Source organism: Phaeoacremonium minimum (genome assembly GCF_000392275.1).
Source record: "Phaeoacremonium minimum UCRPA7 unplaced genomic scaffold PA7_03_scaffold_264, whole genome shotgun sequence".
Lineage (NCBI taxonomy): Eukaryota > Fungi > Ascomycota > Sordariomycetes > Togniniales > Togniniaceae > Phaeoacremonium > Phaeoacremonium minimum.
Genome location: NW_006921169.1, coordinates 23,127 through 35,468, shown reverse-complemented (window position 1 = coordinate 35,468; position 12,342 = coordinate 23,127). Strand labels below are relative to the sequence as shown.

The following is a 12,342-nucleotide window of genomic DNA, read 5'->3' as shown; positions in this document are numbered from 1 at the left end:
ACTGCTGCCCTGTTTCAATGTCCAGGTCAATCAATCCGTGGAGATGCGCCAATGCTCACACACTATCATACCATCAAGATTGAGTAATTAAAATGAAGGTTTATGTTGTAGAGTAGAATATTTCAAATAGAACCCTTCGAATGGCGCGACCCCCCTCATCAGATCCAAATCACTGGCAAGGAATCGTGCCCCTCGGTAAAGTCCCTGCTGAGGCCGGTCACAACCACGATAATGAGTCGTATTCCAACGTCTCGTGAATGCCAAATTTCCTGCTCCGGATTTCCCGTTGTAATTCACCAGTTGCCCCTCGATATATTACGACAATCATCGTTTCTGGTTCTCCAGGAACCAATCATTTGGATCTCCCTTTCCTGTACCACTTTGCTGTGATCGGAGCAATCTTCAACTTCTCTGTTCCATCGGGACCACCGAGCGCCTTTGCACGTCTCAATGCTTTGTTCGACATGATCGTGGGCGCATACGTATTGCTCGTCAGCACTGCGCCATGGCTGCCCAACTGTTTTAAGCGCGTGATGGAGGAGTTTGACCCCACGGCGATGGACCTTGTTGATGGCCCAACACAGGCTATTCTTGACAAGCTCACTTCTGTCAGCTGTCAGTTTCGTGTTCCTGGCATGAAGGCGCATGCCGGACCGCCGAATCCACTGGCCTGTGACGTTGAGACTTATCGTATTGCCATTGCTCATATTAAACATTGTTTCGCGGAGGATAGCAGGGGCAGGGTTAGGGGGTCTTGCTTCTCGATTGTTACAGCAGTGGATCAAAGTTTCTTTCAAGCTGTCAAAGTCATGGAACCCATGGCGCTATTCATCCTCCTGCTTTACGGTGTGCTTCTAGATCGAGCTGCTCAGGACAAGGCCATGTGGTGGCTTGCATCAGGAGGGAAAGCCATCGTCGAAGAAATCTCGGGAATTCTGGCGCTTACACCAATTGTAGAGATTCCAGATGCAGTAGAGGTCATTGCATGAACAAAAAAGGAAGTCGGCCTGTCCACTCCGGGCCAGCTCGCTAAGTACGCGGTAATAAGTTGATAGATTAATCGTATGACTTCTCGGCTACCCTATCTAGCAAGCGAGCATCGAGTTTTCCCAAGTCAACATTTCAGAAACAGTACATACGGCTCTAGCGGTATAAGACCAATGATTGACCTGTGTCCAGTGGATGAGCACGATCCCGGAACCTGTGGGTTAGCCATCCAAACTCGTCGCTCAAGTGGCACTCTTTCCAGTAATCTTCTCAATAACGTCGTCCCAGGTAATGTTGGAGAAGAGCGGGGCGTCCACCTTGCAAACAGTCCCCGGCTCAGGTAGGGTACCATTCAACCAGTAGTTTGAAAGAGCCTCGAAAAGTACACGCCGAAGGGTTGATAACACCAGTAAGCTATGATCCAAGGGGTCAGATTTCGGTAGAATGACATGCAAAGAAAAGCCGAGGGGGAAAACTTACGCGGTATCCATCGACCTCCAGTACAACACTGCCCTCCAAGCCCGAGCTGACATTGTGCGCGGAACGGATGGGCGTATGAGCGTCATAAGAGTTTCCCATTACGAGGATCGGATTCTTTGTACGGACTTGGAAATCGCCTTGGTAACGTTCGGTTGGATCGATGTCCCACTGAGCACATGCCATGCTAAGACTCATTGCGGCACCTCCCATAGCCTTGCTTGTGTTCATAATAAGGTGTGCAGCAGGCAAAAATTCGTCCCACGTCTTGGCTCTCGCCGCTCGGTCCAAGCAATGAATACCTATTGTAGACATGCTTAATGTTCCCTGTGCCTCGAGAGACTCAACCCCACTAAAGTCTATGATGGACTGTTCATCTATTTCGCCAGAAAGCAGCATGTAGAGTGCGGTGGTCAGGTTGGGCCAAGCGGATGCCGAATAGAAACTCTGAGCCACCATATTGTGCAAGACAGTCTCGTCGATGAGCCAGTTCCCGACAGGAATAGGATGGGTCCTGACCTTGTCGAAGAGGTCCCAGACAGATTCCTCCAGCTCCTCCGCTGTAGCGTTATCGCGAGCCAGAGGGCAGACTTCGGGGTTAGCGGCGCAGCCCTTGAAAATACCAGAGAAGACTTCATCTGACTGTGTCCACTCTTCAAAATCACTATAAACGTGGAATTGTATGTAAGCATCAAACTGGTCGCAAGTGGGTCATCAATGACGTACGCATATGCGTTGTAGTACTCATGCGGGTTCTGCACGCCGTCCAGGACTACTTTATCGACCTTGTCAGGGAACATGGAGACTAATGTTGCACCTAATGTCGTGCCATAAGAGAATCCTGTGCTGGTCGTTAGCCAAAGACAAACCCGTTTCCGAGCTGAATATCATGCTGACCCCAGTATCTCAACATTCCGTCTTCGCCCAAAGCCTCCGCAACATTCATGAGGTCTCTTGCCACGAAAGCTGTGCTAACAAAAGCCCCAGTCTCATTTTGTTTGCGAGCGCAAGCGTTGGAGTCCACGGTAGCTCGTGACCAGAGTCTCCCGAGAACCACCTCATCCGCGTCGTTGGGAAATGTCTGGGCTTGCATAAACTTCTGAATATCGGACTCCGTATCGTAGCATGTGAATGGTATCGTGCTGCCAACACCCCTGTCTTGTAATTAGTTGTGACTCTCTCGTTTCTATATTGTTATTCGTCGTACCGTGGATCAAAGGCGATGAGGTTGTATTCTCCTCCAGATAAGCTGAGATTGGCCCCATTAGACTGTGCATACTTGTTCGACAAGATTCGAAATTCTTACATTTGCAGCAGCGGGGCTTGAGAGACTAACTTCGCCCGACCAGGCTCCCCTGGACCCCCAAAGTTGTGAAGAATGCTGCCTTTTGCGGGTTGTACAGGTGCCGGAACTCTTAACAGCTCGAGGCTGAGAGTGACGTCGGAATTTTGTTGATTATAATCGAGTGGAACAAATAAACGACCACAGTCGACTGGCAAGGCACTACCGAGGTCCTCAGCGCAAGTACCCCATTGTATTGTGGGCTGGGAAGTGTTGTTGGCGCAAGCAGCACCGAGGAAACAAAGGCCTAGTACGAGCTCTCGGAAGGACGTCATGGTAAGGGGAAAGCAGGGTGTGTCGCTGCAAGTGTACTCTCTTGCGGGCAAGAGAAATGGAAGTCATGGCGATCTAGAATGAGCCAGTACTTATAGAAGACCGAAGTGTATGAGAAGAATGACATAATTAACAACAGTGAAGGAATCGGTGACAGAATAAGCTCAAATCCGCCTCAAAGAGCTGAGCCTCAAATTTAGTGGAAAATGCATTGACCTGACTCTCTGTACTACCCATAGCTGTCCTAGAGCTGGAAGAGCAGCCTGGACCTTCTCAATAGGAGCCCGGCCACTCCCTGCCAAAACGACATTCCTTCCATTCTGTCGTGTGACAAAGATGGAAGTTATATCGGTGATGACTGCAGGCAATGAGGAAGTGTCTGAGTATCGCGTGACAGGTTCAAGTCCTGGGATTCTATTGCGTTGTGTTTAATTCACATGAAAATTCGAATAAATTAGGTACACGAGCTCAGATGTGCGACTTGGCTACGGTCAAGGTTCGAACGTAAAGCTCGAGTCAACCGTAAACATAGCCTCGCAGGCAATGTTCTGAGTCGAGTTCCCCACTTGCACTCTATATTCTCCCTCTTCAACGGCCCACACATGCGAAGTTTCGTCCCAGTAGGCAGTGTCCTCAACCTTGATCGAGATGACAATCTCTTGACTGCTGCCAGGTGACACCTCGATCCTCTTGAAACCAGCTAACTGCTTCAGCGGTACGTCAATTGACTTCCCCGGACTCGAAAGATACACTTGGACGACTTCCGAGCCGACGACTTTGCCTGTGTTCTCCACCGTAGCTTTAACATCGAGACGGTCCCCCCTGCCGACATTCGACCTTGAAAGCCACATACTTGAGATCTTGAACGTAGTATATGAGAGACCGAATCCAAAGGGGAAGAGCACCTTGCTGGGATGTTTATCGTAGTGACGATATCCAACATATACGCCTTCTTCGTAAGAGACCTGAACATTATCGACGTTTCCAGGGAAATTCTTGTAGCATGGTGTGTCCTCGATAGTCCTTGGAAAAGACACTGGTAGCTTGCCACTCGGATTACTCAGGCCAAAGAGGATGTCCACAATCGAATTTCCCGCTTCTTGACCGCCAAACCAGGCCTGGACAACAGCGAGCGTCTTTTCTAGCCAGGGCATACTGATTGGACTGCCAGTTGAATTGACTACTACAACATTGCTGTTGACCGAACAAATAGCTTCAATAAGACGGTCCTGTGACCCATGTGCTGGTAAACTCATGGTCTCCCGGTCCTGCCCTTCGGTCTCCCAGACGGGAGTATTACCTACAAACACGATTGCCACGTCTGCATCTTTCGCTACTGCGACCGCCGGCGAGATCAAGTCTTTTTCGTACTCTTGCTGCTCCATGAAGCCTGCTCGCACTGAGACAAGATTCTTCAGAAGCGATAGGCGGTGAGGATCGTCGTCTTTTGGCGCGTAAGATTCGACCTGGATATCGTAGGAGACACCAGCTTTGAAATGATATTGACAGTTTTCATCCACGGCACCCCCAAGAACGAAGGCCATGCTGTCTTGACAATCGACCCTCGTGTCGAGGACAAGTTTATCGTTGATTCGCAGCGTCGACCTGCCCAAACCGCCCAAGCTTAGATAGTGACGACCGCTGTGAGCAGGGACGTACGCTGCTCGGAGTTTAGCTGCTGCGCATCCACGGCCAGAGAATCCAAGCTTCGCCGAGCTCGATATTTCTATTGGGCTGAGTAACATATTGGCGCTTGCGTAAGTCGCAACCTCGACGCCGGGTCTCCCTTCAGTGAGACTCAAATCATCGACCCAATCTGGGAGATTGCGAAAGATGTGTGCGCCTTCAAAGTCTTGTCAATAGGTAGAAGTCAAGAGTCGGGTCAGCCACGTACCTGGTTCAAAGCGTAGATCGAAATCCTCTCTAAGATGTGTCTTCAACGCCTCCCAGGGCGTGATCTTATAATGGCAATTGACTTTGGCCGAGCCTCCTCCGTGTGCCAGGCATTCTTTCGCAAGACCCAATACGGCGATTGATTTCAACTTGTCCTTTGCTAGAGGTAGGATGTTCCCTTCATTCCTGAGCAGGACGATGCCTTCTGCGGCAACCTTTCTTATCAAAGTGCGGTGCTTAGGGAGATCGATCTCTTGTTCTTCAGGAGTGGATCTCCTAGAGCCGAACTTGTCGACTCTCTCTAGTAGTGTCAAGAGGTTCCTGACGCGGCTATCCACTGCTTCCTCTTTCAACTCCCCAGACTCAATACTGGCCTTCACACTACTAAGTCGACGCTGTTCTGCGGGTCCAGGCATCTCCAAATCTAAGCCTGCCTTGATAGAAGGTGCGCACGAATTGGTGCCTCCCCAATCACTCACTACTGCGCCATTCCACTTCCACTCATCCCTCAATACAGTCTGAAGGAGATCCTCATGAGAGTCCATATGAATTCCGTTCACAAGACTATAGCTTGACATCACAGCCCAAGGATGGGCAGATTTCACAGCAATTTCGAAGGCTTTCAGATACAGTTCTCTCAACGGCCTCTCGCTGACGCTGATATTCATCGTGAACCGACGTGTTTCTTGCTCATTGGCGACGTAATGCTTGAGCGTAGCGCCAACCGACTCACCCTGCATTCCAGCGACGTACCTCGCTGCCAGTCGTCCGGTGAGCAATGGATCCTCCGAAAACGATTCGAAGTTTCTCCCGCCCAGAGGAGATCTATGGAGGCACACCGTTGGTCCAAGCCTGAAGCACGTACGTATTGTCAACCGCAGGACTTTGAAGTCGCCGCTCGGACGGAAACGACTTACCACGACGGAGGCGCCCTTGGTCATCGCCTCCTGAGCAATCGCTCTTCCAACTTCCTCACAGATGTCCTCGTCGAAGGTCGCGGCCAACATGACCGAGGCGGGAAAACATGCTGCCGAGGGCCCGGCGTGGAAATGTGAGCCTCTGGCACCATTGGGGCCATCCGTAAACTGTTTCAAGTGTCAGCTGTCCATCCTCCTTCGAAGGCTTCCTCCGATGTCCGCGTTGAGTGGTAAACTAAGCCTTCTATGGCAAGCTATCTCTAGGATCATCATCCCAGTACTCCTTCCATTGGCGCATGAGCACCTTTGCTCCCCCGGTTCGCTCTAATGTTTCCCCATCCCAAAAGACGTAGCCCCATCGCCGCAAGTCATCCGAGATGTACCAACCGTACAGGTCACTGTACGTACCACCCCAGATCATGGTCCAAGCGAGTGATGGAGCGTCAGGCTCGCCGTCTCCTCGGAATGGAAATGGAGCGTTCTGCATTTGTTCATGCTTCGATGCGTGGCTTTGGCGCCGCAAGGCCTGTTGTGTTTCACCAAGCACGCCTTCGAGTGCATTGAATGGGATATACGAGGTTGTAATATGCTGTTGCATCGTGGAGACGAGATGTGCGCGATCCTTGATCTTGGAGGACAGCACGGTACGAAGGAGAGGAAGTCCTTGTAACGTTGTGCCTTCTAGATATACTCCACGGTCTGCATACGATGTTAGCAACGTTAAGCGTAAAGGCTGCCTGACACAGAGATGTTGGTCGTGGTGATGCTGGACTTACTAAAGCCATCCAGATCAAATGCTCCATCTGGAGTAGGAGGCCTTCCCTGGTCGTTGAACTTTGGGTTATCTGGATGCAAATCCCACCCGATGTCCTTGAATATTTTGTCGTACACGCCCTCAGCAAATTGGTAGAACGAAAAGAGCTCCTCAACCTCCCATGGTTCCAATATGTCCAGAAGGGTCTCCACTACGTCATTCAGATGATCTCGAGCCGACAAGAGAGTGTTTTCACAAGGACCAGCAAGGTTACAAAGTAGCTGGAAGCGATATATGGCCCGTGTCACTCGCATCGTCTCTGTGCTGGTCGGTGTATCGATTTGCTGGTGGCTGTGAGGAATATCTTCTGTTTCCCTGGCTTCATCGAGACTGGCTAGCATCCAGCGAGTATAGGTTTCAGCGAGAGGTTCTACGTATCGAAAGTAGAAGCTAGTCATGCTTATAGCTTCCTCCTGAGTAAGCTTATCGACTAGTGATAATCGTCGCCGCGAAGTGTCCTCCTCATAAGTCTTGAGGAAGTCCGTGATGTCCTGTTTCGGGTCTTCTCTCTGGGCCATGGATAGATGAACGGCATAAGCGTCCACAGTCACGCTGTCCAACGTCCGCTCGAGGCATGTACAGAGTAGGTACTTGCGGTCGAAAATGTATTGCTGGTGGAAATTTGCAGCGGCGCACACCAGTGCCTTCAACTGCGAAACATCCAAGGTGGACAGGATATGACGCCGGATTTCGGGCGGTAGGCTATCAAGTCCATGCTTCTTCACCTGCACAGGCCGGAGATCAGATTCGGACATAAAGGGGGCTGGTTCTACATCCGTCGCTGTGGTGCCCGACATTGCTTTTGAATGCTTCGCAGATACACTGTATCTCTTGAGCTTTGCGATGAGACGATCCATCTACGATATTGTTTGTGTAATAAATAAATATCGTTATTGGAAGGGAGGGCAAAGGGCAAAGGCATTCGACAGGAGATGTGGATGCCAGATTGATGATTGATTCACCTGAGAGGAAGACGTGAAGTCTGTCCAAGAGAGGGGCCGAGCGGGGGCACTTCGTATGATTGGCCAGGAAGACTGTTCATGAAGATGTATCGTGATGCCTATAGGCTATCGGGCATCAGTACACACATCGCTTCAGGGGAGGCTGCTATCGCCAGTGCTCGCAATGCTGTTGCAGAAGCGCGTCGCAACTATCGAGGTATGTATAAGATTTATATGCATCGTGGAGCAATATTGGCACGACCTAACTACTTCTGCCCATATAGGAATTGGATTTCGGCTGGCCGATCAACAGATCCCATGGTCTTCCGATAGAGTTGTATGGTAGAACCTGTAACAGATACAGACTTGGCCATTACTATCGTATAGAAATCTTGCTTTTTCTACTGAGTGTGTGGGGGGCTCTTGTTGAAGCTCAAAGGGGAGGACTTCCGAATAAGCGGATCGTTCTGTCACGTTCGACGCGCCCCAAGCACCTCATCCGAAAACTTGAGTGACAGAAGAGGGTGTTGACGTGGCTTCGGCAGCATGACAATCCAAGCACGATTCAGGATAGCGTCGACGCTCTTCGTAATGAACGATATACGTGTTGAGGCGATTGAATATCGGCCAACGAACCTAAATCTGGATGGTTAATGCATTTGTTAAAGTAAACTGAGGGATTCTTTTCAGGCAAATACAGTGGGTTATATAGTAAGAGAAGAACAATGGTAGACCCTGAAATAGCAAATTGATTCAACAGTGCACGATTATGGCCAAATCCAATACTATGCACTTTCCATAGACTCTACACGAAGAGGGCAATTGCGTGAATCAGCCACACAAGACGCAAGGCTATCTTTGGGGAAGCAATAGTCTATAAAGGCACCTCATTCTCGGTCTAGCTTGTGGAATAACGTCAAAGGCTTAGAGCCCAGGAGGCAGTTGATGTTAAAGCATTCGTTACGGGTGAATATCGCATTGTCTCGGAACCCCTTTCAACAGTGCATCAAATGATTCAAATCCAAGACAGTCCCATCATCTCAGCTATCACCTGGATAGTTACAATGGCCGAAAGGCTATAGATAACAGTAATAGCAGCGGATTGAGGTGGGTGATCTACCATATAGAACCCTGCACCGGAACTCCCCCGCGGACGCTAAATCAGCTGATCAGGATAGAAGAGGACTATGTTGAGCGGCGAAGAAAGCGCTTCGGAATCACGTCGAGCTTCGGCACCCACGGACCCAGTGTTTCGCATGGAACCCCATCGAGCCACTATCCTCCGCCTCCCCAGCAGCAGAACTTGGTCGATTTAGACGATCATGTGTCTCAACATATTATCGACTGGCCCGCCTTTCTCGAGCATCACTACTCGGAGAACGATCAGCAAGTTCAAGGTCAGACACTCCTGCCGTCTAACCCGGCCACAGGACCGCCGGCGGGCTTCACGATTGATTCAACAACCGAGGAGCGGCCGGCTGCCGACACAGATGAGTAGTGGACCTGGAGTCAGTGCTATTGCTGTGCAGCACAGGAATAGGGGCAAGACGCGGATGCCGGTGCAGGGTTGCAATCCGCGCTCCCGCCCAGCGGTGGCAGTGGCTTGGTTTGTCTTTCTATGACTCCCTCGAGACCGCGAGAACGGCAAGTGGAGAGGCCCATCTCCTGGAAGGCTCAAAGCCGACAACCATCAACCAATATCTCTAATTCCGTGGGCGCTATGGCGGACAAGGGAAAGACTAGGGAACAGGAACAGGTAGGCTTAATTGAAGGGACAGATGAAAACAGACATCCTATATATCTAGTGTTGCGTCAACATTGAACGAAATGGTATGCAGAAGGCCTGACTCGTCAAATGTCGGGAAAGCCTGGTGCGACGTCGTGTACTGGTCGTTCAGTTTTCGCGCCGGCTTGGTGTGGGCGGTTAATAAGAAACCCACTCTGAGCATCGCCCCCTATTTCGGATTTCCGCTTGTCGGCTAGCCGGGAAGTTCTGTCTCTGTGTTTTGGATCTCATGGCATACCTGTATCGATGTTGTCAGCGGGACGAATGCGCTAGCACATGGATTAGTGCAAGTTGATTGCCTGGTGAAACATAGAGTTTAGGTCGTGGTGACACGTTATCGTGAGATGCGGATACCGTGTATAATTTGCTTTCCTTTGCTCGTTGTTATTTCCATTGCTCACTGTTGCTCCCCATGATAATCTACATAGTTCTAGGCCATGCCTAGCTCTTTAACTTCATTTGGTGCTCATAGGCGGTTCAGAATCTCCGCTAAATTCATTCCTTCGTCTGAATACATAGTGTAGCTAGTCTTCTACTATCTCACTGAGGTTCTCCAACCCACGGCTCGCATTTTGCTTTATCTGTTGTACGACGAAGAACACCATTCGTACAAGCTTAGAGAAAGCTCAGCTAGAACGTTCTAGAAGGTATTTAAAAGGCTCATAGATATAGTCGACCATCGAGTGCGGCCAAAAAGACTCGTTTGAGGCGGGTTAATTAGCGACTCGGCACTCACAGAGGGTGCAGCACGATAAAGTGACTATGTCACCCTCAGGCCTTACACCTTTTGGTCTGCTTACCAACAACGAGCTAAATATCGATAGCTCTCCTTATGGGTGAGTCCCACTTCAAGTAGCCGAGTCGTATTGCTCGCATGATCATGATACGACCAAAAGAAACTACCAACATAAGTCACATTAGAAAATTAGTTCAAATTCTATCTATGGTTCACGAGGAATTATCCATATATCTCTTGTCACGATCTTAGGGCCTGAGCTGGAGAGTGTAGAGCGTTCCTGAGATGGGCTATCAGTCAGTCTGCGCAATAGCGTGTGACGCGTGATGGCGAAATGGCGCTTACCTGCTAGTGGCACGTTGAGCATGCATCTAACACACCCATGAGCGGCACAACACAATGATTTGCGCACTGATTATACGGATTTATGATTAATGAACATTTCAGACAGAACTGTAACGCAGTCGTCCCTTTTGGGCCACAGAGGAACTGCCCGTACCCTACCGGCTTGCAACGTGAAACCCATTGGGAGCTGGCCGAAATATACCCATTCAAGGTTTGGCATGATCGCCGCGTATTTCTCTGCCTCCGCCAACATTCGATTGCGGTGACTTAGCTCCCAAATAGCATGATCCGGTACCGACTTTATGATCGGTCCAAGAGTGCCGCCATCCAGGTCGAGCCGTAGCTGAGCCGCTTCGTAGTCGCTACTGTGAGGCCTTCTTATCGCGTAGTATTCTTCCGCTGTGAGGTCAGGGTGTAGGGGTGTATAAGTATCATTGGAGTAGGCAAGTTTCCTCAGATTGCGCAGTCGGCATAGGTGGGCGCGCATAAGAACGTGGCTGATCGGCCAGTAGTCGAGGTTGGCGGTATTCATCGCGCCGAGCTCGAGCTGTTCAAGCGATGCTATCTCACTCACGGCTTTGATGGACGATTCGGGTATCGATGTATCCGCCCAGTAGAGACACAGTGACTTGAGACAGCCGAAGGACGAGGCGAGTAGTGGGACAACTCTCTTGTCTAGAAACCCAGGAGACGCGGGAAGTGGTATGGCAAGCTTTTTTAACTGCGTATTGTGGTGAAGGAAATCGAGTGATTGCGTCTCTTGGAGCTTCCAAGAGTTCCAGACGAACATCTTGAGCGACTGCATACATCCAATCTCATCAAGACATTTCTGTATCACTGGATCTGTCTGCGTGTTGATCGTCAACTCGGAAAGACGGCTCCGTATAAGAGTCTTCGCCAGATTCTTCTCGAATTTCATATTCGATCCGAGTTCCAATACTCGAAGGCGATGAAAGTCTACCAGGCCGGGATTAAAAGGTATTGGCTCCAACGTATCATGGGAGAGCCGCCATTTCAACGCCTCCAGCGTCGGGGCACACAGCCGGAGAATGCTGGTGGATAAGCGAAAGAACTCAACTCCCCCGCCCTGCGAGGGGGGCCGAGCATCGGGTAGATCTTGCCCCTGGAAAGGTTGGCCGAAAACATCATGGTCGAAAGTCTGGCATTTCCCTAGACCGCTCTGCTCCAGACCCATATCAATGTCTAGAGATCGCAGTGGCCACGCGCCAGAAGAAGGAGATTCAACCTCGAAGTCCTCCATAACGCGGACTTTGGATAGTCTCAGGTGCTTAATCGAAGAATGGACCAAAGAGTTGAAGAACGGCCTCTCAAGAAGGACCGGGTCCTCCCAAACCAGATAGTCCAGGTGGGGCAGGCTCTTGCGCAAAACGAGTCCAATGTGAGGAATATACACGTCGAAATAGAGCTGGTTTGCATCTGCTAGTCTCTTATTCTTTTCCTCTGCTGGCAGTGCTTTGAAGTCCCGACGGCAAAGCCTTAGATCGGAGAGTTTCTCAACCCAATACGTATTGGTCTTGACCCGGATCCGCCGAATACAAGCACCGATGGAAGGCGCTAGGGTTGCACCATGGTTGGTATCTCGTTCATGCCCTTCTTCGGCGAGACGGATCAGGAGGTCCGCGGCGTTAGGATGATAGTCGAGGCAGACGGTGCTGAATTGGTATGAACGAGATAACTGCCGGCAGTCGCTATTCACAAGAGCTAGAGACGCCAGGGCTTCCTTATCTTCGGCGATATATTTTAGGATGGTGAAACAGGGCAGCAGTGCCTACTGCTGACCAACACCCTCTCAAGATATCACATAACACCC

General features: G+C 50.3%; 1 protein-coding gene across 1 annotated transcript; it reads right to left on the bottom strand.

Annotated features, from left to right (window-relative positions):
• Positions 1–1,323: 1,323 nt before the first annotated feature.
• On the bottom strand, positions 1,324–2,355 carry UCRPA7_3195 (putative peptidase tripeptidyl-peptidase protein; the record flags this gene model as incomplete). The annotated part of the gene is made up of 4 exons (XM_007915759.1): positions 1,324–1,401; positions 1,468–2,128; positions 2,191–2,269; positions 2,334–2,355. 4 exons carry the CDS (start codon positions 2,353–2,355, stop codon positions 1,324–1,326), a joined length of 840 nt encoding a protein of 279 aa, XP_007913950.1.
• Positions 2,356–12,342: the final 9,987 nt, after the last annotated feature.